We start from the raw sequence: 24,576 nt of genomic DNA, 5'->3' as shown, positions 1-24,576 counted from the left end.
GTTTTTAGACAAACTTGCCATGAATAGATGCGGCTCCATCAAAGTGTTCAAAAAGGTTGCCAAAACATGTACGTCATACATGTTCACTTTTGGCAGGCATCCTTTCTTGCATTTGATAATTTGTATGGTTATTTCCAACAGCGACCGCTGAAAGCCACTATTATTCCATTCATGCCGCAAGAATTTACAAATTTGACAGTCACAATATATGTTGAATACAACTTCGAATTCATTCAATTGTTATGTTTTGATACCTTAGCATGTGAAATGCAACTCTATATTGGGTTTGGGTGTAAGACACATAACTGGAAACAACAGTCCTTATTAAATTCCTTTATTTTGGTTTCTTTGGGTTTCCAGCATTTACAAGATTATATACACAGATCATACGAAGGTGGCGTTACAGAAAAGAGAGGAACTTTTTGTATAAAATAATGGTAGTATTGCTTACTGACATTAGTCTGTTTTACAATACAATGTAGTTGATTGGAGCATAATGTAGCAAAATAATAAATAATATTTCACTATTCAATCAAGTGAACATTATTAGAAGGCTGAATGTAAAACTAATTCCAGACAAAAATATCGAATAATATTACTTACTGGTTAACTGTAGCTTATTATATGAAAGGAAACATCCTTAACAGAAAATATACTTCCATTATCCAAGTACAGAAAGACACATAAATGACTAGATCTACTTTAATAGTACTGTATATACAACTGATTGCAAACTCATCTTATGAACTCTCTATAATTCTTTATATCACTTTGTACACTAACACGATACTAACAAACATTTGATTGTCAAGCAAATTCATCATCTTGATCTTTGGTTTAGCTGGGCAGTTGAACAATTTTCCAATATCACATGACTGACACGTGATTTATCAATTTGCATAATGATTCGTTGTGATTGTCCTCAATATTGAGCTCAATTAAATAGTGCAGTAAGAAAACAGTGTAATAAACATCTAAACAACATGAGAAACTAGTTTTGATTTTCTGCTTTTCTATATACAGTGACCAATGACGTGCAGTAATTATATACAGTGCGGGTCTGTGAAGCTTTCAGCCAATTAAAAAAAGGTCCTTTGGTGACTATCCTTGCCACTTTCGGGAAAGGAATACATAAATATTTGTTCTATTTGTTTGATCATAAAAATTGTTTACCCTTCTTGTATTATACAAATCCTGAATGTTAAAAACAAAATATTGGGTAGCTATGAATAAATAGATTCTGATATGCAAATACTTATCAGTCATCTTATGTATAAGTTTAAAAACCTAAGCAGTTGAAAACTAAATCCATTATATATACTTACACGGAACTTTGTGCAAAAACATTGTAATTTTAAATGGTTTACAAACTAATAAACAATGATTGTTCTATTGGCAACAAATATCAAAAGCTCTACCTGATATGCAATGTAGATATACATACAAGTAAATAATTAAAAATATACCACCCACATTTTGAAGAATCTCCACCTTTGAATTAATCATCATTTCAAATATGTAACCAGAAAAAGAGTAGAACTAGGTTTTGCAGAAGAAAAATCAAAGGATGAATCATAAGTTTTCTATTCTGCATTTAAAATCAGTGTCATTTTCACTGAACCAATGCTTTTTTTAGGTGACCCCTAAAACCATGGTTTCCAAAAGTTAATAACAATGATAATTATAATATTTTAATTCACTTGGATCAAAGATGGCACTCAACTCTAGATGTTTGTTGTAATTAATAAATAAATATTTCCATTTCTTGAATACCTATTTTTAAAAGATAAACAACAAATCTCCTCGTCCACATTCAGGAAAATAAGGCCACTCAATATTTCTACAAACTTCTACATGGTCCTCACAGCTCTATGTAAAATAATACAATTTGTGCATATAACAGGTGATAAAAAATGGCATCTAAAACACTAAAGCCTCCCTGTACAAATATGAATGAGATAATTGGCTGAAAAGTTATCATAAAATGCAACATGTATACAATATTAATCACAATATGTTATATCATGAATGAAGTGATGCATCTTATATTATTCTTTTCTCTATTTAATTTCAGATCTTTTGTGTCATCTCTGTATTTCATATAACCGACTTTTATGTACAAAATGATTATCAAATGCATATATGTACATATGTATTACCTAATGAGAAAACTGTTCTAATTTAAAGCTTTGTAACACAAGATTCTACTTTAAATGCCTTAAAAAAGCCACTGCTTACAAAAATGCCAAAAGTCAGTTTGCATCTACGTTATCAATCTTTTCAAATAACAGCAGCAGACGTTACAAGGGTTCTTATTTCAAGACAGCCCTAACAATAACATTACCCAAATGCATTTCCTGAACAGATTGATTTATATAATAACATTTCTCATTTGAACAGCATCCACCAGTTAACATCTTGACTCACGTTCATCCTCTCGATATTTTGATTATCAGATACTGGATGCAAGTGTTCCCTCCACTTGCAATTTCATTTTACTTCATTGCTGCCTCACTGAAGAATAAGTAGTTTATGCATACAAAACCATCTATCTTCTTATTTTCTTGATATGAAAGCCGGTGCAGACATACACCTCTTTACAGCTTGCATATCATATTCACAGAAGAAATCCTCTTCCCGTTTTCCAATGCTTCTGTGACAATACAGTTCTTCTCATATATATATATATCTCATTAGGGTGAAATTTTCGCTTTAGACACTTCGTGAAACTTTCCACAACTGCACTAAATTGTAAATAATAATAATAAAGATGATAATAATATTGATAAAATAAATAAATATATAAACAGATAAAAAGTGGCACTGTGCACAGTCTTGTCCAGTTTGGAATCATTTCCAATTAACATGCATAGTATGAACATTCTGGAGAATGATCAGTAAAGGCACTTGATTGAGGTATCACATCACAAACTCCATCCATCCAAAGAACCTCTGTCCCTTTTCAGAATTGTGTGAACATAAAAATTAGTTTTCCGTCTTTGAACAGGAAATTCTCATCTATAACGCCCACGCTTTTTCAAAAGATGGAAGAAAATTCATGGTAGTGCCATGTTTTTCGAGGATGACCTATCAAGATGTGTATGACACTTTTTCAGTCTTTGGAATGCATAGGGCTTGGATTACCCTGACTATAAAGTAGAGAAAGCAGCTGGTGCAATAATTTCTTCATCTTATTCACTTTTCAAAGTGTCATCTTCTCAAAAGCCCATTTATTTTTAAGAGAAATCATATACTGCTTACATCCACCTGAGATTCATATATTTCCCAGCATTCCTAGCTACAGTCTGTTGCCCTGGATACCAGAGCCACCACCAGTGAGGTAAGCAGCAGTAAATGCAATGAAGGGATTTGATTGGCTGCACTGTTCAAGTTCTGTATTTGAGCACTCCGTATGTCTGCTGTGATGAGAGGTGAAAGAACTAGGTCAGACATAATGCAGGGACTTTTAAGTTGGATGAGGGATGCTATTTTTTCTGCCTCTGTGTTGCATGCCTGGACCTGAAAAATCCAGATGTTGATTTTTAAATGACAGTTTACGTTTAGAATAATTTATATTTTGATGACATCACTGAATCTATTCAATAAAACCCATTTGTGTTTGTAAATGTAAAAGGATTTCAATAAATGTGTCAATATCAATTCATGTTTTGACAGCTTTCATCAATTCTCATACTGTTCGTCAGTTTTTTTATTATACAGAATAGTCTTTCAAACATAATAATTTAATTTATAAAGTTATCTTCAACAAACAAGTCTTCATATAAAGATTGCTGCTAATATCTTGCACTAACCTGTAGAGGTGTAGGGGACTTTGTAATTGCTTTTATAAGAATCACCAGATCTCCCTCTATGCTGAGGTAACCAAAGACATCGCACTCCAGGATGGTCACATGTTGTCGCAGGTGCTCTGTGACTGTCTGCACTGTGATTGGCTCAATGTGGTCAGCTGACCTGTCCACCATGGCAGTGCTGTAGAGAACTCGGATTTCGCTTGCTGGAACAGAAAACAGGACAGTTATAGACTGGCAGATGCTTGACACAATACCATCCAGTACATATCTAATCTTTGTTACACTGAAAGACAGTATAAGAAATGAGAGATCACTGCCAACAGAAGATTGGGAAGTGTCTAAAGAGGGATTTTCCTGTTATCATCATATACTTATGGTTGGCATAAGGAAAAAACTTAGATGGAAATAAAAAATCAAATATATATATGTAACTAACTCTTGATGAAGATGCAGTTTTATGTAAAGGCAAGTATTTAGATGTTGACAAAAATTATAAATAAATAGATAAACACTTACCACACTGTGGACAACACCCTCCTGGTGGTGTCACCCCCACACACCTAGGGGGCAGCACAGGGCAAGTCACAAGGTCACAAGAGGGGCCAGAGGTCATTGCCTCAGTGGTTAGGTGTCCAGTTGTGATACAAGGTCCTGGATAGTCAACGGTGACCCTTTCTCCCCAAGCGGCACATTCATGGATATATGTCTCCCCATTACTGCCACAGACTTCTCCATGCACAACACAAGAATTCTGGAAAGTGGATCCATTTTTTAAATTTTGATTTAAGAATGAATAATTGATGGAAACAATAAACAAAAAGAATTCTGCTTGTCAATTAGCCAATCCAAAAACCAAAAGAAGTTTACCAACCAACGATGATAGAAACAAAAGTGAAAAATCTCTTTCCAAACCTCACACATATGGGACAGAACAATTAAATGACACATTGGTAAATAGTGCTCAATCTCATAATAACAAACACTAAGGAAGGTCACTGACCGAACAAAATCTTTGTGAGGTAGAGCTTCAATTTCATGTAGAAAGTGAGAAGGTTGAACTTATGATCATAAGCAGTCAAGTTGTCTACTCACAGTACAGTGACCCCAGTAAGCCAGTTTCTTCCCCTGTTGTAACAATAGACACAGATTTGTATGTTCTCTGCCTTCTGTGTCGCACACTGGATCATGCTTGTGGTGACTACAGACTGTGGTGGACACTGAAACATAGAAGAATATCGCAATACTTGCTTTTCTATCTCTCTGTGTACATAAGGCTTCTCTCTCTCTCTCTCTGTACATGGATGCAGTTCTTAGTGCTATAAAACTGTGATGGGCTTTTGCAGCTGCATCTGTCTGCTAAAACCAAGCTGTTTCATGTATTTTCAATTGAATGAACTTCCATTTGTGTATATGTACATTTATACTGCATTTAATAACAAAATCTGGGAATATTTAATATATATAAGTAAAGGTTTTTACTTTTTTTATTCAAGTTTCCTGTGCACTAATTATACATATTTCATTCCCTTTGTATTGCACCTCCTTGAAGATAGCCAGTCGGCTCCACAAAGTTTTAGATATACCAACACCATCATTGTACAAGAAGTGACATTCTCACAGTGCCATTGTGTTAGGTGAGACATTGCAATTGCCCTGGTTGTGACATCTTTATTGTGTTAGGTGCGCCAATCCCATTGTTCGGGCTGCGACTTCCACTACTTACCACAATCATACTGTACCACAGCCTGATGGGAGCTCATGCTTTCTTTTTTTCTCGGCACACACACCTCCTCCTCGGCACAAGGATTATTTTCACACGGATTCTGTTTGCTACATGCCCCTGGTTGGATCTGGCTGTCCCTGAGGCCTAGACATCTGAAAATGTAGCACAGTATGGATGAGTTTTGTACATAAAGATATAAAGAATGTAAATATTATTTACGATCTGAAGTAACAAATGACAATATGTATGGATATAAGTATTGTAAGTTTCTCCCCCCATTTATGTTGATAATATCACAAGCTATTGAACTTAACAAATTTGAACTTTCCTTCATGGGTTTTGTTTAATTTACATAGCCTAACTTTTCTTACAAACAATGCTAATCATTTATTTTGAGTTGTTTAACATTATTAATGTACTTTTTCCTTTGAAATGATTTCTTTAAAATATATAACAACATGAAAACAAGAATATAAATTCAAAGTTTGAACATTTCAATATTATACACCACACAAAAAATAAACCAAAATCTTACTTTGCCACACAAGAACTTGGATACGTTTTCCCATTTGCACCACACACAGGGACATACTGTATGTCACAGTTACAAGGCAAACCGGTGTAGTTCTGCTTGGTGGCCAAGGATGCCCAGGGGCTTAGACAGTGTTTTTGTGTGCAGACCATTTCACCAGACACACATGCACACTTATTGCACTCGGAGGTAAATATGCTACCATGTTCTGAAAAAATAAAATTGTATAAATCAACATAAGTAAGATTTCAAATAACTGACAAAAAATTGTATTAATTACATAGAATAATCAATTTAACTATAAGGATGTGATATTCATTTAAAAACATAATTCTTACTTTTTGTAACAGATTGTTATAAAATATAATAAAAGGGGGAGGGGGTATTTTGGGATGCTAAAGTACAGTGCCTTTCTCGATCAAGCTACGGACATGACATCAGCAAAAATTTGTTTACTTGCTATACTAGATGCCATTTTAATCTAAAATGCAACCTCTGTCCTGCAATTTTCAATTGAGTTCTAAGCAACTTCAGTGCTAATGCTCAAACATTTAAACTTTTCAACAATACAACCAATTTCTCCTATCAAGATGCTTGTTCAATGTAAATGACCATGATTTCCAAGAAACAAAGCTGTTGTATATTTGGTGCATAATCAACAATACGAAATTTTCACCAAATCATGTGCTTAAACCAATATCTCCTCAGTTGGGTACTCACAGCTTTGTTCACAATCAAGTTGATCTGCACACTAACTGATCCCGGGATCAAATATGGCTTAGCCACTTTAAAGGTAGCCATATAATCCCAGCGTAGAATCTATTAGGAGATTATGCAAGAAGCCTTTGAGTGGGTCGGCAATATTTGATCTGCAGACCAGTTAGTCCACGGATCAGCTTGGTAGTGAACGGAGTCTAAGACCTCAGTCAAACAGCTTCTTGTTCATGTACCTTTTATCTCTTTTTTCTGTTCTCCCATTAAACAGATCATAGTCTTGGTGCAGGGCAATGACTGACACTGGTCCAGAAGGCCTCGATGACCACATTTACAGACTTTGAAGCAGTTCGTCTTTCTGCTAGGGTCTGGCACATGCACGTACATGTTACGAGGGACATATAATGTCGACACTTCACCCATTGGGCATGCTTTAAAAGAAGAATAGTAAGTACGGCATTTAACATACAACATTTATACAACATGAATTTTACACTGTAAAGTGGGGAATCTATTATGGAAACATCTTATAAATCATTATTTTCCTGTACCCAGCAAGTTGACAAATTCATCATCATTGGCTGCCATCCACTCTCAGCAGGTTGGCTGTCAGGGATCCCCATGCCTCTCACCATGAGTATAATTTTACTCTAATTTTGATTGTTAAGTTGACAAACTAACAGAAGTGAAATATAAGCTCACCTGGTTTACACACGTAAGGTTTACACCTGTCAGGATGTTTACACTTGCGCCTGTTCACTTGGCACACCTGGCTCTTGTTACAGGGATTGGGATGACACAGGCTCGTCACTTCTTGGTGTACAGGGATGTGGGGGCTTGGAGCTGAAAGAGAACAGCAATAGTTTTTTTTAATATATATGTGTGGAAACTATGTTCATACTGGGTTATCCTGCTAAAAAAATGTTAGAGCTGCATCAACAATGTCACATTTTGTGGAATACTTGCATGCTTCTGATTTGTCCCATTAGTTTTGCTGCTTAACAGTTCTGAAAATATTACATTTAATGCATGAGACTGACTGAATGATAAGACTCAGATAGTCACTATTTATCTATAAATCCAGAAACAGAAAAAAAACAAATTTAAGCTATCAAGAAATCTGATATTCATTTCTCAATAATAAAATCTTAATCCCTTCAATATTACCTAGATATTTTGCCAAAGAAATGCATTCACTGGAGTTATCGACAGGCGAGATCATGTTACAGATGCCCTCTGGTGTCTGTCCCCGCAACCGTGATTGGTCCACACATGTATGTATCATTTCAAGACAGTCAGACCTAGAAAGGCGACAATGAGACATATCAATACAATGGACATGAATGGCCAAAAATGTGGTTCACATATGAGATGTCACAATGGCATTAAAAGTTAAGAATTACATACCTAGACATGTTATGTGACAGTGGTGATATCCAATTTATTTGGTTTTAGGGGCATTTTTTTTTTTTAAATATGAGTACTTTCTCTTAGCATGCATCTCAAATAATACACTGCCACACTCTTGCAAAATATGCCATGGATGCCTTGGTGACACTGAATTTTGACATATGTCCCTCAGGTGACAGTATATTATCTCATACTTAAATCTGCATGTGTGTGTGTGTGTGTGTGTGTGTGTGTGTGTGTGTGTGAGAGAGAGAGAGAGAGAGAGAGAGAGAGAGAGAGAGAGAGAGAGAGAGAGAGAGAGAGAGACTCACTCACCTGCACACTGTGCTGGCATGGGACCCACTTCTGCAAGGTTTAATCTGCAGGGCACAGGAGATGGCTTTCCACATATCAGGCTTACATCTCGTTATATCTGTGATAAAGAAAATAATGCTATGAGTGTTCTTATAATTAAAACAATCTTCAATATGACGTCAAATATAGTAAAACCTGATAAATTCCTACTACGATCAATGATGGTATTCCGTAGACATTCTGTAACAATTAAAAATCTTGAACAACATTTAAAAGCCTTTAAAATCACCCCGCTTTCTTCATAGTAGGCATAAGTAGAACCGATACCATACCTTTAAGAGGAATACTAAGATGGGCTTGAGGTAGAGTTATCAGTCCTGTCTTCCATGAGTCAACATTGGTCTGTGCAACTTGGTCTGCCCTTCTGTTGCAGCTGCGGAATAATTCCGTGGGACGGTGGTTGAAGTTGCTGCAGTAATCCAGCCCACTACAGCCCTGGGTGCAAGGTTCATCAACTGCAGAGGCAAAAAAATTAGGATGCAATCTTATTCGAAACTTAATTATTTCGATATTTCTCATTTTGATTACTTACAAGAGATAAAAATCTGACTCCTATAGCCACCTCAGCTTTCATAACATTTTGATCCAAAATCATCCTAGAACTTTTATCAAAAACTTACATCTCAGTACTATTTCTGTATAAATTTTCTACAACACTAATGAGACATTATCAATATCACAACACCTCTAACCTCTTGATGCATCAAGGACCTACATTCATGTGAAATTTATGCATTTTTGTTAGGCCTTTGTAATTGCATTTTACATTACTCAAATTGTTGACTTATTATATTAAAGATACATCCCATAATATTCTGACCCACATCCTGGTACTTACCCTCAGCTATACACATCATCATCTCCTGTTCTACTTGTTGTCTAAGACACTGGGTGAAGAAACTATTATAGGTGTCAGACCACCTTTTACCATACGACTGAAAAAAATTGGGATAAGTGATACAAATTCTCACACCTCCAATTTGAAAAAATGTAACCATAAAGCACTTAAGGTGCACAGCTTTATCTATGGAGTCCATGGGCCATAAATACAATACCAAAACATCTGAATTTCCAGATAAATCCAGAATTTATAACAACTCACCTCGATGCATAGGTCTCTACATGATTTTAGTGTTGCCTTGGCACAACACTGAAGTTTGGCGCTGTCGATGCCTGTGTCATCTATTACGCTTTCTTTCACCTGCTTAACGTCATTGTCAACCGATTTTGACAGGAAACACTGCCACATTGGATCCTAAGAGGAGAGAGAAATGTAATATTTTATAACATTTCTCGAAATCCTTGAAACCTGTTTGGTGACAAATGTAGTTTGTATCATGACAAACTAAGTATAGTATGAAGCATAAATCTAGTCTGATAAGTTCACAAATTTTGAAATACTGTGTACTGCTACATGTAACAAAATTTTCTCAACTATCACAATAAAAGCGCAATCTTAACCAAATAATAGATCAATTCCAATTTTTCATTTTTTGGAAAGGATAAAAATCACAAGTTTGCCTAGTACACTGCAACACAGTTGTAGAAGAGATAAACAGTTTTCCAAAAATAAAATTATTCCCCATCCAAATATGTGTTTTCCTTACTGCATGGATGCAGATGAATGCTCCAGTTGAGAAAATAGCTGTTATTATTTTTTCTTGCATGTTATTTGACGCAAATGCCTGAAGCATTACACAGCAGTACCAGAGAAATCAACAGAAACTTCCATTAATCATAACATGCCAAACATTAGCTAATGGTGAATATGAACTCTAATAGGGACTTTGGCATTGCAGACTGACATGAAAAATGTTTAAGTCGTTAATTTAACATATATATCTCTAAAAACTAATGACAGTGCTAAATAGTAAAATAATGCTCCAGAAGTAAAGTCCTTTTTTATTACATCCTAGACCAAGCAAGAGTAATTTCTGGAGAAATTAGATTTTTATGCCAAATCTTTAATTATTTAGCAAAACCTGCATTCAAGAAATTCTAAGGCAATCCCTTTACAGGAACACAAAAAGAAATTAATTTCCTGCAAATATTTTTTTGCTAAACTGCTGGGTTTAATGGTGCACTTAAATCTGAAGAAGTCCTTGACCCCTTAATGCTTATTGCACGAGGGGTGCATTAAAATTGACCCTGCCCTGCTCCAGAGATCGTTAAGGGTCCTTATAAATGTTGGGACACACCTGAACTTCCAAAGTTAAATCAAACTTGACATTTGGAACACTTCTAGAACAATAGACGCCTTGGCAATTACTAACTCCGTCATGATTTATGAATCTTAACTTTCTCTACAATTAGATGGAGATGAAAGCAACTTGTACTCATTTATTTCAAACTTCAAATAAATCTCAACTCTGAAGACCTTCTTTCCGTCTTAAATCTTACAACTTTGGCTAATTATTCCTGTTTTTCAACTTAATGATCAGAACAGCGCTCTCCCTCTAAGTTTGATAACTGAGGCTCACAACTTCAAAATCCACCTTAATCCTTTCCCTGTGCTGAAGTGCAACAACAATATAGGGTAAAAAAAATGCCCCTTTCCCCCCTCATTCTACTGCTAACATAGAAAACAACTTGTAACTAATTTTCAGACTTTAAAAGTGGTATGGTATCAATTAATATCATTGATTTTATTCATTTTCATATTCTTACTATTTTCATGCCTAAAGTAACATTTAAGATCACTCACAATAGGGTTCACTGGACTTTGGCACTCGTCAATCAGTGTTTCCACAATTTCCTGCTCCGTTTCCATGGAAACAAGAACACGTCTGCAAATTTCTTTGCAGCTTTGGCTTGGCGCTTTATCACAGCAATGTAAACCTGGAAAAAAAATGATACAATCATGGCTAACAGTGTTTTTTCTTTTCTCACCTTTTTAAACCTACTAAATAATTAAACATCTATTTAAAATCTACTAAATAATTTAGCATCTATCTAAATGTCACACAGAATTAAAATAAACGAATTATTTATCCGACTTGGGAAGGCAAAGCACCTTTTAGCAAAATCAATGCCTGCAATTTGCAAAACTGCACTGAGAAGAAATCTAGTTAAACTGATCTCATAAACTTCCACCACAATGAAGTTGGTGATATTAAATTAATACATTAACTGAAAATTTATGTGTACATTTATGTACACACAATATGCATTGGTATGTAAAGGGGGGGGGGGGGGAGGGGGCTAAAAACTCACTTTCTTCTGGTCTATTAACTTGCGTAGGCTGCGTTGAATTTGTCACGCATGCTAAGACACGTGGATTGTCGTTGCTGCAATGCTCATTGACAGACTGTTTTTGTTCTCTGGACGGTGAGGTCTCGCCAACGAATAATGCACGGCATGTGAGCTTACAGTCCAAACTTGTGGCATAGGCACAACAGGTGTCTCCCTCTATAGTAAATGAAAATAATGAATTGATGTGAGTTATTTCCATTCAATACAAAAGTCTGACAATATCTGATTCTCTTTGAGATGTATCCTTATTTGATTGATTTGTTTATGGGTTATATTCCATAATTCTCTACAAGTCTTTACAAGTCAAAGGTTTCCAGTACTTACAGCAATATTAAATAACCCCTGAAACCCGACACTTTTCATAGACACTAGCACTAGTGGCAAAACAGTTAAACAAAATTTGGCCTTCCTTTTCAAAAGCTAAAAGCTGCTGCTTATAATATTACTATATGATTTCATAAAGAGGACCCCGACTGGTGACACTTAATTTTCAACACAATAGTGCATATAATAAATCAATCAGAATTGTGCACATAATAAACCAATCAGAATCATGGATTTATGACTTACTCTGCTGTCTTTCTATACAACTGTAAAACAGCAACTCATCACTTTGTCTGCACATCAAGTCAGCTATAGAGCCAGCCTAGAAACAGAAACAAAAATATTTAAAAATATTTTTTAAGTTTTAAAAAATATGTAATACTCCAACATAATTGTTACCACCACTGTTGCACTGAGGCAAGAACAGTAAATACTGAAGATTTTTCCTTAATAGCAAAAATTATTTTTTTTGCACTTGAAATGACTTTTTTACTTTAAATTTGAATTACCTTTATTGACTACTAGTATGACTAAAGTAGAATTCTTTGCCAGTGTTCTTTGTTCAAAATAATCGTAGCAATGGAGTCATATCTTGAAATTCTACACATAAAACTCGCTTCCAAATCATGCCACAAAATCCCTATAGATCTCAACAAAATGCCAGCCATTTCATAACTGATCCATGACATCATACACTTTCAATAAATTTTTACATTCAAGTTCAGTTCATTTTCACTCTCATGGACCTATGGACTCCACCAAAGAGGTTATTCATCAAGAAATAACAAAGATAGAAATTTGCCATCTTCACAAATTGAATTCTCTACAACTTGATCATCTCTGCAAAAAGATCATTAATGAACCCTGCTTTGATCTGTGGCAATTTTCCATCAATCAGCCTTTGGTCCTCTTCCTGCTAAAAAAATCTGGCAAGCATGCATTCACAAGAGTCAAAACCCTGTAATGAATACATTAGTTGTGTAATCAGTGATGGTAATAAGATGTCTAATGGTCATTAACAATGATTTTTGCCCTACATCTTAAATCTATCAGCACCTGGATCTACTTCCCTAAAGTAAAATGAACAAACTGCACAAACAGAACAAGAATGGAGGCATTCTGAAACTGAGTTTCATGTCAGACATTGCAGTATTAATTCAGTCTTTTTAGACAAAACAAAGGTTTTGAGTTTTTGACCCAAGATTTTCTCAGGGGTTCAGGAGGGATTGCATTCATGTTCTGGATCTTGCCAAATTTGACTCAAAGGCCCCATGAACAGAACAGCATACTTGGACTGTTCTAAGGACAACCTTTTCATTTAAAATATTTATGAGGGATGAAAATTTCAATTTGAAATTATTCTTGCCTGTTTGTTAAAAACAACTTAATAAGTAAAAAAGGCAGACAGTAATTATGAGGGTAATGAAGATAGTTAAAGATGATCAAGTTAAGAGCAGGAGTGGTTGCAAAAACATTGATACATAAAAAAAAATTTAAAATCAATGTTTCAAATCAACTATCTCATACAACTATTACTAAACATGTTGACAATAAGCTATAACAGGACTTCAAACTGAAACCCACATGTTCAGCACACAACAACAACAGAGTGAGCATGTAACACCCAGTCTATATAGCCCTAAACCAAGCACATGTCACAGTTCCTCTCACATGTTATCACAGTATGCTCTCTCTCTAAAAAAGTGTTGTCTTCCTCACTTGTCTGTAACCTGGAGACAACTTCCTACTGACACAACTTCTCATTTTTGACAAATTTATTTTATCTCTTATAGCACTTGACACAGTATACCCTGTCATGCTGATAGTGCTTCACTGACTAGTGGTAGGGACCATTCCCAGACCCTATTGTACTAACTGTGGATCGATCTACCTCCAAGGGGATTCTTGCTAGATTGTAATCAACTGTCACGCCTTCTGAAGCTGCTAGGGGGTAATTAATTATTGTTTATCAGCTTCAGTAGGCATGGCAGCTAGACATCTAAGCTGCTTAAACAGAAAGCAATTTAGCGAGAAACCCCTTGGCAATGGATCGATCCTGCTGGATCAATCTAGGTATGGAAACCCAATTGTAGGCTAGCTGCACTGGCTTACTTACAGATTGGACTAGTGCTTCTCGCTGGTTCATTGCAGCTTTAGAGAAAATAAGATTTAAAGGTCTTTGGTATCGAACTGCACACAATATTAGGTCTGCCTTTTTGTTATTACTATTTTTTTGTACCTGTTTTGTTTTAGTTGAAGAGCTTTTTGTGATACCCTGAATTTTGGGGATTACTAGAGACTAACCGAAGACATGCTGCTTATAGAATATGGTTTTGAGTGATCAATGAAACTCGAGGTTGCTCTGCAAGTGGGCATTGGCACTACACAATAGTGCATATAAGATCTTTTTCTTTGGTTCTCTGTTTTTTTTCTCAGACTATAATGTGATAAAAAATAACAATTTCACCATCTGATAACCATTGAGTTGATCTTCCTGTTTATGTTGGCAAAGAAGAAAAAAATATCACATTACATTTATTATAAAAAAAAAGTAATGTTCCAACAATTGGTGTGATTTTCATAAATTTTCAGAAGAAAAAAGGAAGCATTTTATCATAAATCATCAAATGAAAAAACATTGGGCACAACCAACTTGTTTGAAATTTGTGATTAATTATGGCCGACACTGCAGGCATGGGTGGTAGTTGTCACACATTGCTAATCTCCCACTAAAATAAGATGTCTCAGTCAGATAGGCTACACTAGCATGCAGAGCCTAATGCTTTTATTTTTCTGACCCCAATTTGACTCAAAGAATGGAAGTTTTTAAATTCTCTTTCCCAATGAAACTTTTGTTCAGACTTCAATGTAGATGGATCCATATGCATGGGGACTCTCGCAGAATGCAATCATATTAACAAATAAACATGTCCCCTCTTTGTTTTCAATAATTTGTTTTAAAAAAATCACCAACTTTCCTTTCCTGGCCTTGGGTAGAATACAGAACAGCTTGAGATTATACAAGAACACTGGAATAAACAAGGAGGCGTGGTGGTATATGATTCTGTTTATCTGATTGCATTCAGCAAGAGTCCCCATGCAGATGGAACCATCTACATAGCATGGTAGTTTCATTGGGAAAGGGCCCTTAGAAGGTTATTAGTGGTTTTATCACTATTTGGAACGACCTTAAAGGAGGGGTGGAGCAACCTTACCTATCACCTAAACTTAAAAGACCAATATAATAAATGTTTAGATCCCGTTTAGTGTGGTTTTAATTTAGTTTGATAATCAAGAGTTAAAATTTGTCAGTTACAGTCTGAAGTCTAGTTTAAGGTCAGAACCCAATTAAAACCATGGCAGAACGTGTGTCGGGGGGGGGGGGGGGGGGGGGGATTCTGCATCCAAGGTATTTTTCTTTGGATAAAATTAAAAATTGAGTTAATATAAATATCTGATACTTAAAATTTTTTTCCTTTTATCCTTTATCTCTTACACAATAAATCAAAGCTGATGTTAGGATTATAAAAAATCATTTCGATGTATCTTACTATGTATTTCCTTTAATTTTTTTTATGCTGAAGTGGTAATGCCAAAACACAATGGGCACAGTATCTTATTTCCTTTTAATTTTTTATACTGAAGTGGCAATGCCAAAAACAATGGACATACAAGCAATGAAAGGTGGCAGGAAGATACACGAGCCATGAAGGAGTTGGTATGTGTTACTTCCCATGAGACTGCAATGCCAAAAACATTTAAAGTCCTTGCTTTTTCCAAGGCCGCACTCAGAAATGTTTTGGTTATAACGTATCGAGTGAAACTTCAGGAGGCTAGCCTATGGAAAGTCTAAATGGTGTTAATTTTTCACAATCCCCTGTTATAAGATCTGCAAAATTACTGGTGGTAGGGAACTAGAGCCCCATTCACACGTACATGGTTAATCGAGATTAAGGGAATCGCGATTCTAATGCGCTTAGCTAAATTCACTTTTTTGTGTTCACACATGTAAAAACGAAATCGCGATTTACCTTGCTAGATCTGGTAATTGCAACTGTGCTCGCTAGGGGAGTCACGGTATATCCTGTTGAAAGTGTCTCGTGTGAATGGGGTTTAGATTAACTGCTGCAACAAGGTTGAAGCTCAGTATCTATTTCCTAAAGAGGTAACTTAAACATGTTTAAGTCAAAACTGCTCTGAATTAGACCTAAAACACTGTCTAGGCCAGTATTTGCCATTTCCTTTGTAAGTACAATACAAGGGTTATTTTCCCTTGTTCTTTTACAACATGCTCCACTTCCAACACAAGTCTCTGTTAATCAAGATATAGAATGTCTTTAGTTTGGCTTGAGGGGGAGGCGTGATATAAAGTCCCCCTCTTTTGGTATGAAGACAATGCAACACAAGATTTAAAAAAGTCCTGTCAACAGTTATGGCCATTTGCAACATGTTCCTTGATTACATTTTTGTTTTTTTTTTAAGAAAAAGGGTGACTTGGTTGCTGTTAATTGTGTTAGTCTGTATACAAAGAGAGAGAGAGAGAGAGAGAGAGAGAGAGAGAGAGAGAAAGAGAGACTGTCTTCACAGGGAGCTTCTTTGTAATTCATTATCTAAACTGAAAGCTAGCAACAGAAGCTAACTCCAAACTTCACACACACACAGACACACAGAGATTAATAAACTAATTTCATTGTAATGTCCTGAGAGTAAATAGCATTTATTCCAAGTATGCTCATAGCAATCAGTCAATTATACATCTTACAATTGCATTTCCTTCATGTTTTAAGGACAAGTGGTTTAAGGCATTCGTTCAGCTCCAGTTCTATTCGATAGCTGAAGTTTTAAACCACTTGAAGGAATAGAACCCACATAACTTTTCTTCTTTAAAACCCTATATCTTTGATGAAATCTCCAAATGGCATCAAACACAGAGTTAATTCACAGAAACGTATCAGCAAAAAATATAACTTAGGACTTCACAGGCATGTGCTTGCTCTGTATCTGAATAAGCAACATGTGTTTGTTCTTTAACTTAATAAATCTGTACTAGTTTTTTTTAAGGTAAAAAAATATGGGTGGAATGAAATTGCAGTCAAAAGATTGACAGATTACAGCTTGTTAAGAGACAACGAGCCAAGCTGCAACAGAATGGAGAAAGATGTGAAAGAGTACTATTTTAACAATAGAAGAAAAAAAAAATGAAAAGAAAAAAGATTGGTCCTTAATGTCTTTAATTTCCCCTACAGAAACTATTCATTATTAATGCACTGGATTATTTAATGAATTATACTTGGGTGATTTATATTTTGTTATCAATTATAACTGGTATGGAGACACATCTTGTATTCTTCGTTACTTTTCATTTTTACATCCAATTTCATGAATCTCTCTCTTCAACTTTTACGAGATCAGAAGCAATTGGCAAAGATTTTTTCGGCATTTTTGCTTGAGGTTACCCAGACACTGGTCTCTGGCTAACATTCTGTGAACCCCTAAACAGGACTTTCCCATCCGCCATAACCTGCTTGGAATGATGGGAATCTTGACATTAGTCTGGCTGTCTGTCGTCTGCCAACTTGCCAATACTAAGACTTGCACCTGTTTTTTATTTCTTATTTCTTACCACTTCTTGTATTGCTACATTTTTCCAACTCTCCTTCCTTTGGTATATACTCGTGCTTTAATCAAATGAGCTTAACTCAAGTGAACTGGCTTCTATTTTCTGCTTTTTCTCCAGTTTTTTCTATTTCTGTGATTTTTTTTTCTATTTTCTCCAAATATCACTTCCACCTTCTTCAACCAAATGAGCTTAATCTCTAGCCAGATGTAACTAAATATTGTAGTTCTCTCTCTATTTTCCCCTAAGTTTCAGATCCAATTTTCCACGCAATTTTCTTCAAAAACTTTCCTTACTGCTGATTGCTTAAAATGTCTGGACGTTGCTTTTCTATTTTTGCACTCTTGTCTCTCCCTCTAGTTTAGAGTCAGTAGTATGAGAAACTTCTTTACAAAAATCAAGTTTCAGAGAGACTGAGTTGGTGGTATGAGACAGTCCTTAAAAAAAGAACTTGTTTTTACAAACTTCAAAGGAACCATTAATGGAGGATTTTCATCTCAAATCTTCCAATTTCCCTTTGAAATGGCCTTTATATATGTTTTTAAGTAAAGAAATTACCCCCACTGCTAAAACATTGCTTTTTAACATTAGGTGCATACATAAAATGGAATATTTATAACCATTCATTTTGTTAAGGCTAAAAACTGACCTTAAGAAAACTTATTTTTCAAAGTGTCCACATACAATGGTGCAGTTTTCCTTATCTCTCCAGTTGGAAGGAACCCATCTAAGCTATCAAAAGAGCCCAACTGTTACGTAAAAGTCACCAAAAGTCCACCCCCCCCCCACGCGCTCTGTAAGGCCAGTTTACCAAAATGAGTTTGATTGGTAAATTGGGGAGTAGCGCTCCAATAGCATAGCATAGCATAATCACCAGTTAAACTGGTGCTATACCAAAAACTGGACCATTCGATGTGAAAAAGAGTCCATAAGTCACTTTTGCTAGTTTTTGCTTTTCTTTTTTTCCTACTTTTTTTTTCTTTTCGGTTCACATATCTCCTGCTTAGTCTTATCTCTTCATTGCACCAAACCCACTCAACCTTGCTGTACTGTAGTAAAGGTCAGAAAGCACGCCCATCATGTCTGCCCCATACCTTCAAACTTCAAGGTGCGAAAGATTGGTTCTGCCATCTTGGCAACCCACACTTTGCTCCTCTGACAGTTCAGAACATGTTCATTATTATTATAATTACCATAAATAACATTATTTATTGTTCGAAATAGCTCGGTTATGCCAGGATCAGTTTATGTTAACCGTTACTGAATTGGAAGATAGGAGTCGTGAGCTGACCGTGCCTAAGCGTTTGTTTTTTGGTTTTAACATATACATCTGAAGTAACTGAATAAACTGATAATTAGCATGGCATAAGGTGGGTTCTGCATTATTCTTAGGCCAAATTAGATAAATTCTTAGCCTGTGCAAATAGTCATGAGAAAAACCCCACAACAGAATATTCAAATTCATTCATTTTTAAAAAATGAACATTTTAAAAACATTTTTGAAATTAAAATGGAGAAAGACAGCCAGCCATTTGAATGATCTCACAACAATTTTTGTGGTCTGCCTTCCCAAGAGAAAAAAAAAAGCCAACCAGAAGTCAAAACGCACAGGCCACGGATTTTACTCCTGATTTAATCTTTCCTGCCTTGCTGTCACCAATGATTATGAATCCTTTGGCTTTGAATACAGAGGCCTGGTAATATGTCACTGGCATTTACAGTGGTGGTGGTTGTGGTAGAGGGGGCGGGTGGGGGGGGGGGGGGGAGGGACTGTGAGAAATCAACTAACAAGGAAATGGTTTAAGTGTGAATATGCATGCATGGAAGAAAGTTGTTAAAACTGACAATCCAGAAAACTTAGCTTGCAACTGTTCATAGCACAGAGACCATAGGAAGAAAACGATCACAATAAAGACTGAAAATCTTGAAATCAGGCATAATCCTGAAAACTTTTACCCATGTTTATGTGATTGTGTGTGACATGTGTACAGAGGGTGAATCACATGCATGCTTGTAAGTGTTTGTGTGTGAGTAACCATGAGAGAGAGAGAGAGAGAAAATTAAAGGATTCAGCAGCATCAAAAAAGGGTAATATCAAGAGTGACAGTTGATAACATATGCAAGACAGAAAGGACAGAAAACATAAAACAAACAGAGGAAATGAGCAAATAATACAATGTGATCTATTCCCAGCAAATACTTCCGTCCTCCAAAACTCAAGAGGCGCTGAAACCACACTCAAAAAGCTCCGCTGATAATTTGACTTCGGCTTGAAGTAGGCTAAAAGAGCACTTGCTCAATCCCACCTGCCAATCACTCCAACTGGAACTCTGCATTAAATTACCCCACAAAAAAGGTGTACAAGAGAGAACAGAGGTGAGGGTATTACCGGCACAGTATTCGATTACATCGACAGTGAAGAAGCAAAGACTCGCTACAGAGAGCACACGGCCAAGGGGCCAAAAACACATGGGCCGCATTGTACTGAACCGCTTTAGGCCATGTAGCATCTTACTGCAAGGAAGCATTTAAAACCAATTCTAAACAATAAAATGTTGTAATGAGATACAGGAAGAAAGACTGAGACCTGTATTTTGTTCACATGTGAAAAATGCAAAGAGTTTGCTTGGTTGGAAGTTTTGGGAAGAAAAAAAAGCATGGTGCTCATTGAGTTATGTAACATGGAAAGAAACAGTTCTGAAGAAAAAAGGGGGGGGGGGGGGTTTGTCCTGAAAATAAAGCTGTCTGAAATCTAATAATGTTTTATTGAAAGTAAAGAAACCGCAATGTCTTTTTTTCATTTGAGAGAATTACTGCATTTTGCACATAAAATTCAATTTAACCGAGATCTCTGTCCAAGCAAAGGAATCAAAATAAGAACAAATTGTGCTTCCTCAAAATTATCTATCTGGTCTGCACTTTTTGCTTTAGGTTACAGCTAGATATGCCAATTTTACATTATTGTCTGACTTCACTCAGGTAGAAGTAGTTATATTGTTCATTAATGGACAAAGAGCCAGAATCTCTGCAGGGATACATTTGTTAAGTGAGAATAAAAGCCCTAAATATATCCTTACTTAGCACAGGTTAATCATATAAGGAACCCTTTTATGGAGATAATGGAAAAAAGAGCCATACAAGTCTAGGAACATTAAATTAGGTAGTTCCTAAGAAGGATAAAAGCAGAGCAAAGCGACTAGGTCTAACAAGGTTTTAGAACTCTTTGGCAACTGAAATTAGTTTCTACAGAGAGCAAAGGAATTGTAAAAATTTCAGACACATAGATCACTTCATTAAAGATAAAAGCTTACAAAAAATAACCAAATTTATAGCAATTTGGCCACAGAAAGTACTTTCTCAGTATCAAATAATGGAAGAAGAGTAAAAATCTAAAGAACATTAATCAGATAATACAAGATAAAAGGCTAGACATGTAATGAAATTTGGAAGCATTTGGCATAGTGGACTATGAATAGGTTGCTGCTTTGCCAACAAACCTCTAGGGGGTGTGAGGATCTTATGAGGAATTACGCAAATTTTGTGGAAATTACGCAGCCAGCTAATCTCTCTTTTCATGTCCTTTATCTGTTCACAGGAGCATCAAACCTGGACCCATTGTAGCTCAAACCATGACCTCTTTCCTAGAAATATTCAGCAGTATTTCGATTCCTGTGAATTGGAAAGGGACATAATTTTACAAGTTCAACAACCACAACCGGCTTATATCAGAAACTAGCTTTAACAAAAGCAAAGCGCCTTGTGAACTGACCCAATTGTTAGAAGTTTCAAACATAAAAACAGATCTTGTCTCTTATCAGCCTTTTGTGCCAATTCTGAGAGTTCTCCCTGTTAAACAGACTAAGAGCTGCGTGAATGTGAAAATGTCCTGTGGATTGGACCAAACTTCAAAAACAGAAACAAACTCCTTGCAATTTTTTTACCCAGTTTAATGCTCAATCTTAATACAACAGCATGAACCAGACCAAGTTCAACAGATTCAAAATCAGCCCATGTACAAACCATTCTAACCCTTAGAATCTTAGCAAAATTTGAACCGATCTAGGTATGGGCTAATGCCTGATCTAAGCAGAACAGTGTGAACGCGCCCCCGTGTCCTGAGAATCAGTCTGAACTCCAACAACTCAGAAAACAGAATCTGTTTCCTATCAGGTTCTATCTCAGGGCAATATGACACTTTATAAACAGACTAGTGCTTCTTCTGTCTAGTACATGCTGCCTTTTGTCATTCTTGGCACTGCCTTAAGCGAACTGGGAAAATAAGAAATAGAAGAAAACCGATCTTTTTCTCCAATATTCAAACTTTAATTTTTGTCAAATGGTGAATGCTTGGTTTTGCTAAGTAAAATCAAAATTTTAATGAATTTTGCCAATTTATGACTGATTTTAATGGAACCTTAGTCATATTATATATATATATGTCAAAAACAGTTACTAAAAACTGGGTAAGGGGAAGAAATTTAGAGCATAATTCATGAGACTGACCCAAGTTAATGACCCGACCTTCAGAGATTATTATTGATAACCTTAAATACAAAATAGATTCCATATGCTTTTTACAGATTTTTCTATAAACTGGATTTTCAAGATGATTTTAACAAAATTGGAAGGAAAAAAGCTCAGTATCTATTTCAAATGCCAGACTCCTTTCACTAGTATTCCCAATAACTTGAAGTATCTCCATTCTCAGTCCAAGAAATAAATATGATAAGATTTAAGGGTGATCACACTTGTTTGTACTTAAGAACTCAAGAATTTCAGATTCTTGGTTTAAACTTTACAAGTTAATTTTCTTGTGAGCAAGAAAAAACACTCTAGCTGGAGAAAATGACTAAAACACATCTCACGTTATACCTTAAAACATACTGACTGAATAATTTAAGCTGTCTATAACACTTTCTTTGCCTTTTAGCACTATGGCCAACAAAGGAAAAAAATCCATGAAACAACAGCATTCCCAAACCTGCCCTATTCAACGATGTTTTTGCTTCCCCTCTCGGCATGCGGTCTTGCAACGAAATTACTCAAATTATGCCCGCCAGCAAGCACACAAATCTGACACCTCAATAAGAGCATTCTATGACTTTGGATTTGACCCTGTGATAAATGTGTTGGAAGCCCACCTGGGGATTCTTAAGTCTAATTTTGCAAACTGACATCGGTTAAATTTAGATCTTGGGAAATCACTAGACTACACAACCCATCACGCCTTGACCAATGAAAAAGGTTATGTTTCCATCAGAAACAGTTTGTCCGTTGGCTTGTTAGTTTGCTTGTCACTGGACAAGATATTCCGAATTTCTGAAGAACTTCTTCCAGTTTTTTAAAAAGATTATCATTGAAAATATCTGTTGACATTTACAATAAGTACCAAATTACACATTTTCACTGCTGCAATAACAATCAAACATTGCATATTTTCCTTAGCAAAGGCAAATTATCTTTAGCTCGAGGTTATTATTTTTATGTCCTGGCAGAAATCTAGCTACTACAGTAGAACTTCACAATGGACTCTTGTGTGAGATAACAGACAGAAAAAGAGAGCAAAAATAGACATCCTAAATAAATATATATGCCCAATTTTAAACAGTCTGCTTTGAAAGTTGCTATAATTCTATGCACCAAGTGTCTTTTGTTTTCTCCAGGGTATTAATCAGATTTTGCAATCAAATGCCAAAACGGTCACCCTATTATATCATTATCTCTCTGAGCAAATGAAGAACCTTTTTACACAGTATCATATCTCTGAAAAATGGCCCAAGAGGGCATCATGTATTTCATACATGCTGCAACTTGTAAAAACAGCTGAAAGTTTTAGAATATTTGCCAGATTTAAGGAATTCTTGCTGAACTGACTGTAAATTCAAAATGTCAGCTCTTAAAATTGTTGATGGCCACTTGGACCAGCTGCATACAACTTTTTTATAAGTCCCAAGAAATATTTTCAGCCATAACCAGTGAGACTGAAAGTTTAAGCATGACTGATGCATTGAGGTGACTTTCAACAATTTTCTAAAAATTGCCTTTTAGACAGATTTTTAGCATCTAAAGCAATGAACACCCAATATATCTAACATTTTAATCCTCCCTTACACCTCAACAGCACGCTGACACTGGCATCAGCAACGCAATTAACATACTTCCCACTCACGTCACTTTGGACTGCCAACTGTTATCCTTACTTTGAGAATGTGCACAATCTTCCTCTAACATTTTCAGAATTCTAGTGAAAGGCATGCACTTATGACTGTGGATTTTGCTATCAATATTAAGATCAATCTATAAATATTAGCTGGCAGCTGCAGAACAGTCAAGAAAATGTCAAGATTCCAAAAATGATTTTGAGGCTTCTTGTATAATGGATAGAAATAAGGGCCATTAATTGTATCTTCACAACTAATATAATGGCTGCCTCCTTTCAGTTCAATTCAGTTCAATGGAAGACCCATCAAAAATGTTTCACAAACTGTCTACTCTGAATATTGTGATACAATAAAATATCAGCATAACCAACACAGTGTCACACCTTGGGCATACCAGACACTGCACTGTATAAACATCATGTGTCAAAGGAATGTGGAGTCATAGCCAACACCATGTCAAACTGTCACTTTCAACACCATGTCACATTGTCACGTCTACCAGCATGTTATACCCAACACAATGACCACCATACCATCATATCCATCAGTATAACATTCTCACACCCAATGCAATGTCACACCCAACAGCGTCACTGTCACACCTAACACAATATCACACTATCATATAATACCTAACACAATGTCACACTATCATATAACACTTAACACAATGTTAT

The 24,576-nt window shown here is 35.8% G+C and overlaps 1 protein-coding gene across 1 annotated transcript in view; it reads right to left on the bottom strand.

Annotated features, from left to right (window-relative positions):
- Nucleotides 1-318: 318 nt before the first annotated feature.
- The window catches only part of LOC106154327 (reversion-inducing cysteine-rich protein with Kazal motifs), a 59,773-nt gene continuing 35,515 nt past the window's right edge, over nt 319-24,576 (bottom strand). The window contains exons 7-22 of the mRNA XM_013528645.2: nt 12,368-12,443; nt 11,759-11,953; nt 11,250-11,383; nt 9,648-9,800; nt 9,384-9,480; nt 8,818-9,000; nt 8,507-8,603; nt 7,949-8,082; nt 7,484-7,624; nt 7,018-7,212; nt 6,071-6,275; nt 5,536-5,687; nt 4,905-5,029; nt 4,329-4,563; nt 3,813-4,015; nt 319-3,519 (exon numbers count right to left, since the gene is read on the bottom strand). Of these exons, the coding sequence (XP_013384099.2) occupies nt 3,295-3,519; nt 3,813-4,015; nt 4,329-4,563; nt 4,905-5,029; nt 5,536-5,687; nt 6,071-6,275; nt 7,018-7,212; nt 7,484-7,624; nt 7,949-8,082; nt 8,507-8,603; nt 8,818-9,000; nt 9,384-9,480; nt 9,648-9,800; nt 11,250-11,383; nt 11,759-11,953; nt 12,368-12,443 (2,550 nt within the window). The 3' untranslated portion in view covers nt 319-3,294. The remainder of the gene's footprint in view (nt 3,520-3,812; nt 4,016-4,328; nt 4,564-4,904; nt 5,030-5,535; nt 5,688-6,070; nt 6,276-7,017; nt 7,213-7,483; nt 7,625-7,948; nt 8,083-8,506; nt 8,604-8,817; nt 9,001-9,383; nt 9,481-9,647; nt 9,801-11,249; nt 11,384-11,758; nt 11,954-12,367; nt 12,444-24,576) is intronic.

This window comes from Lingula anatina, chromosome 5 (genome assembly GCF_051362555.1).
Source record: "Lingula anatina isolate TDL-2025a chromosome 5, LinAna3.0, whole genome shotgun sequence".
Lineage (NCBI taxonomy): Eukaryota > Metazoa > Brachiopoda > Lingulata > Lingulida > Lingulidae > Lingula > Lingula anatina.
Note: the sequence above shows the minus strand (reverse complement) of the source record. Positions and strands in the feature narration are given on the sequence as shown.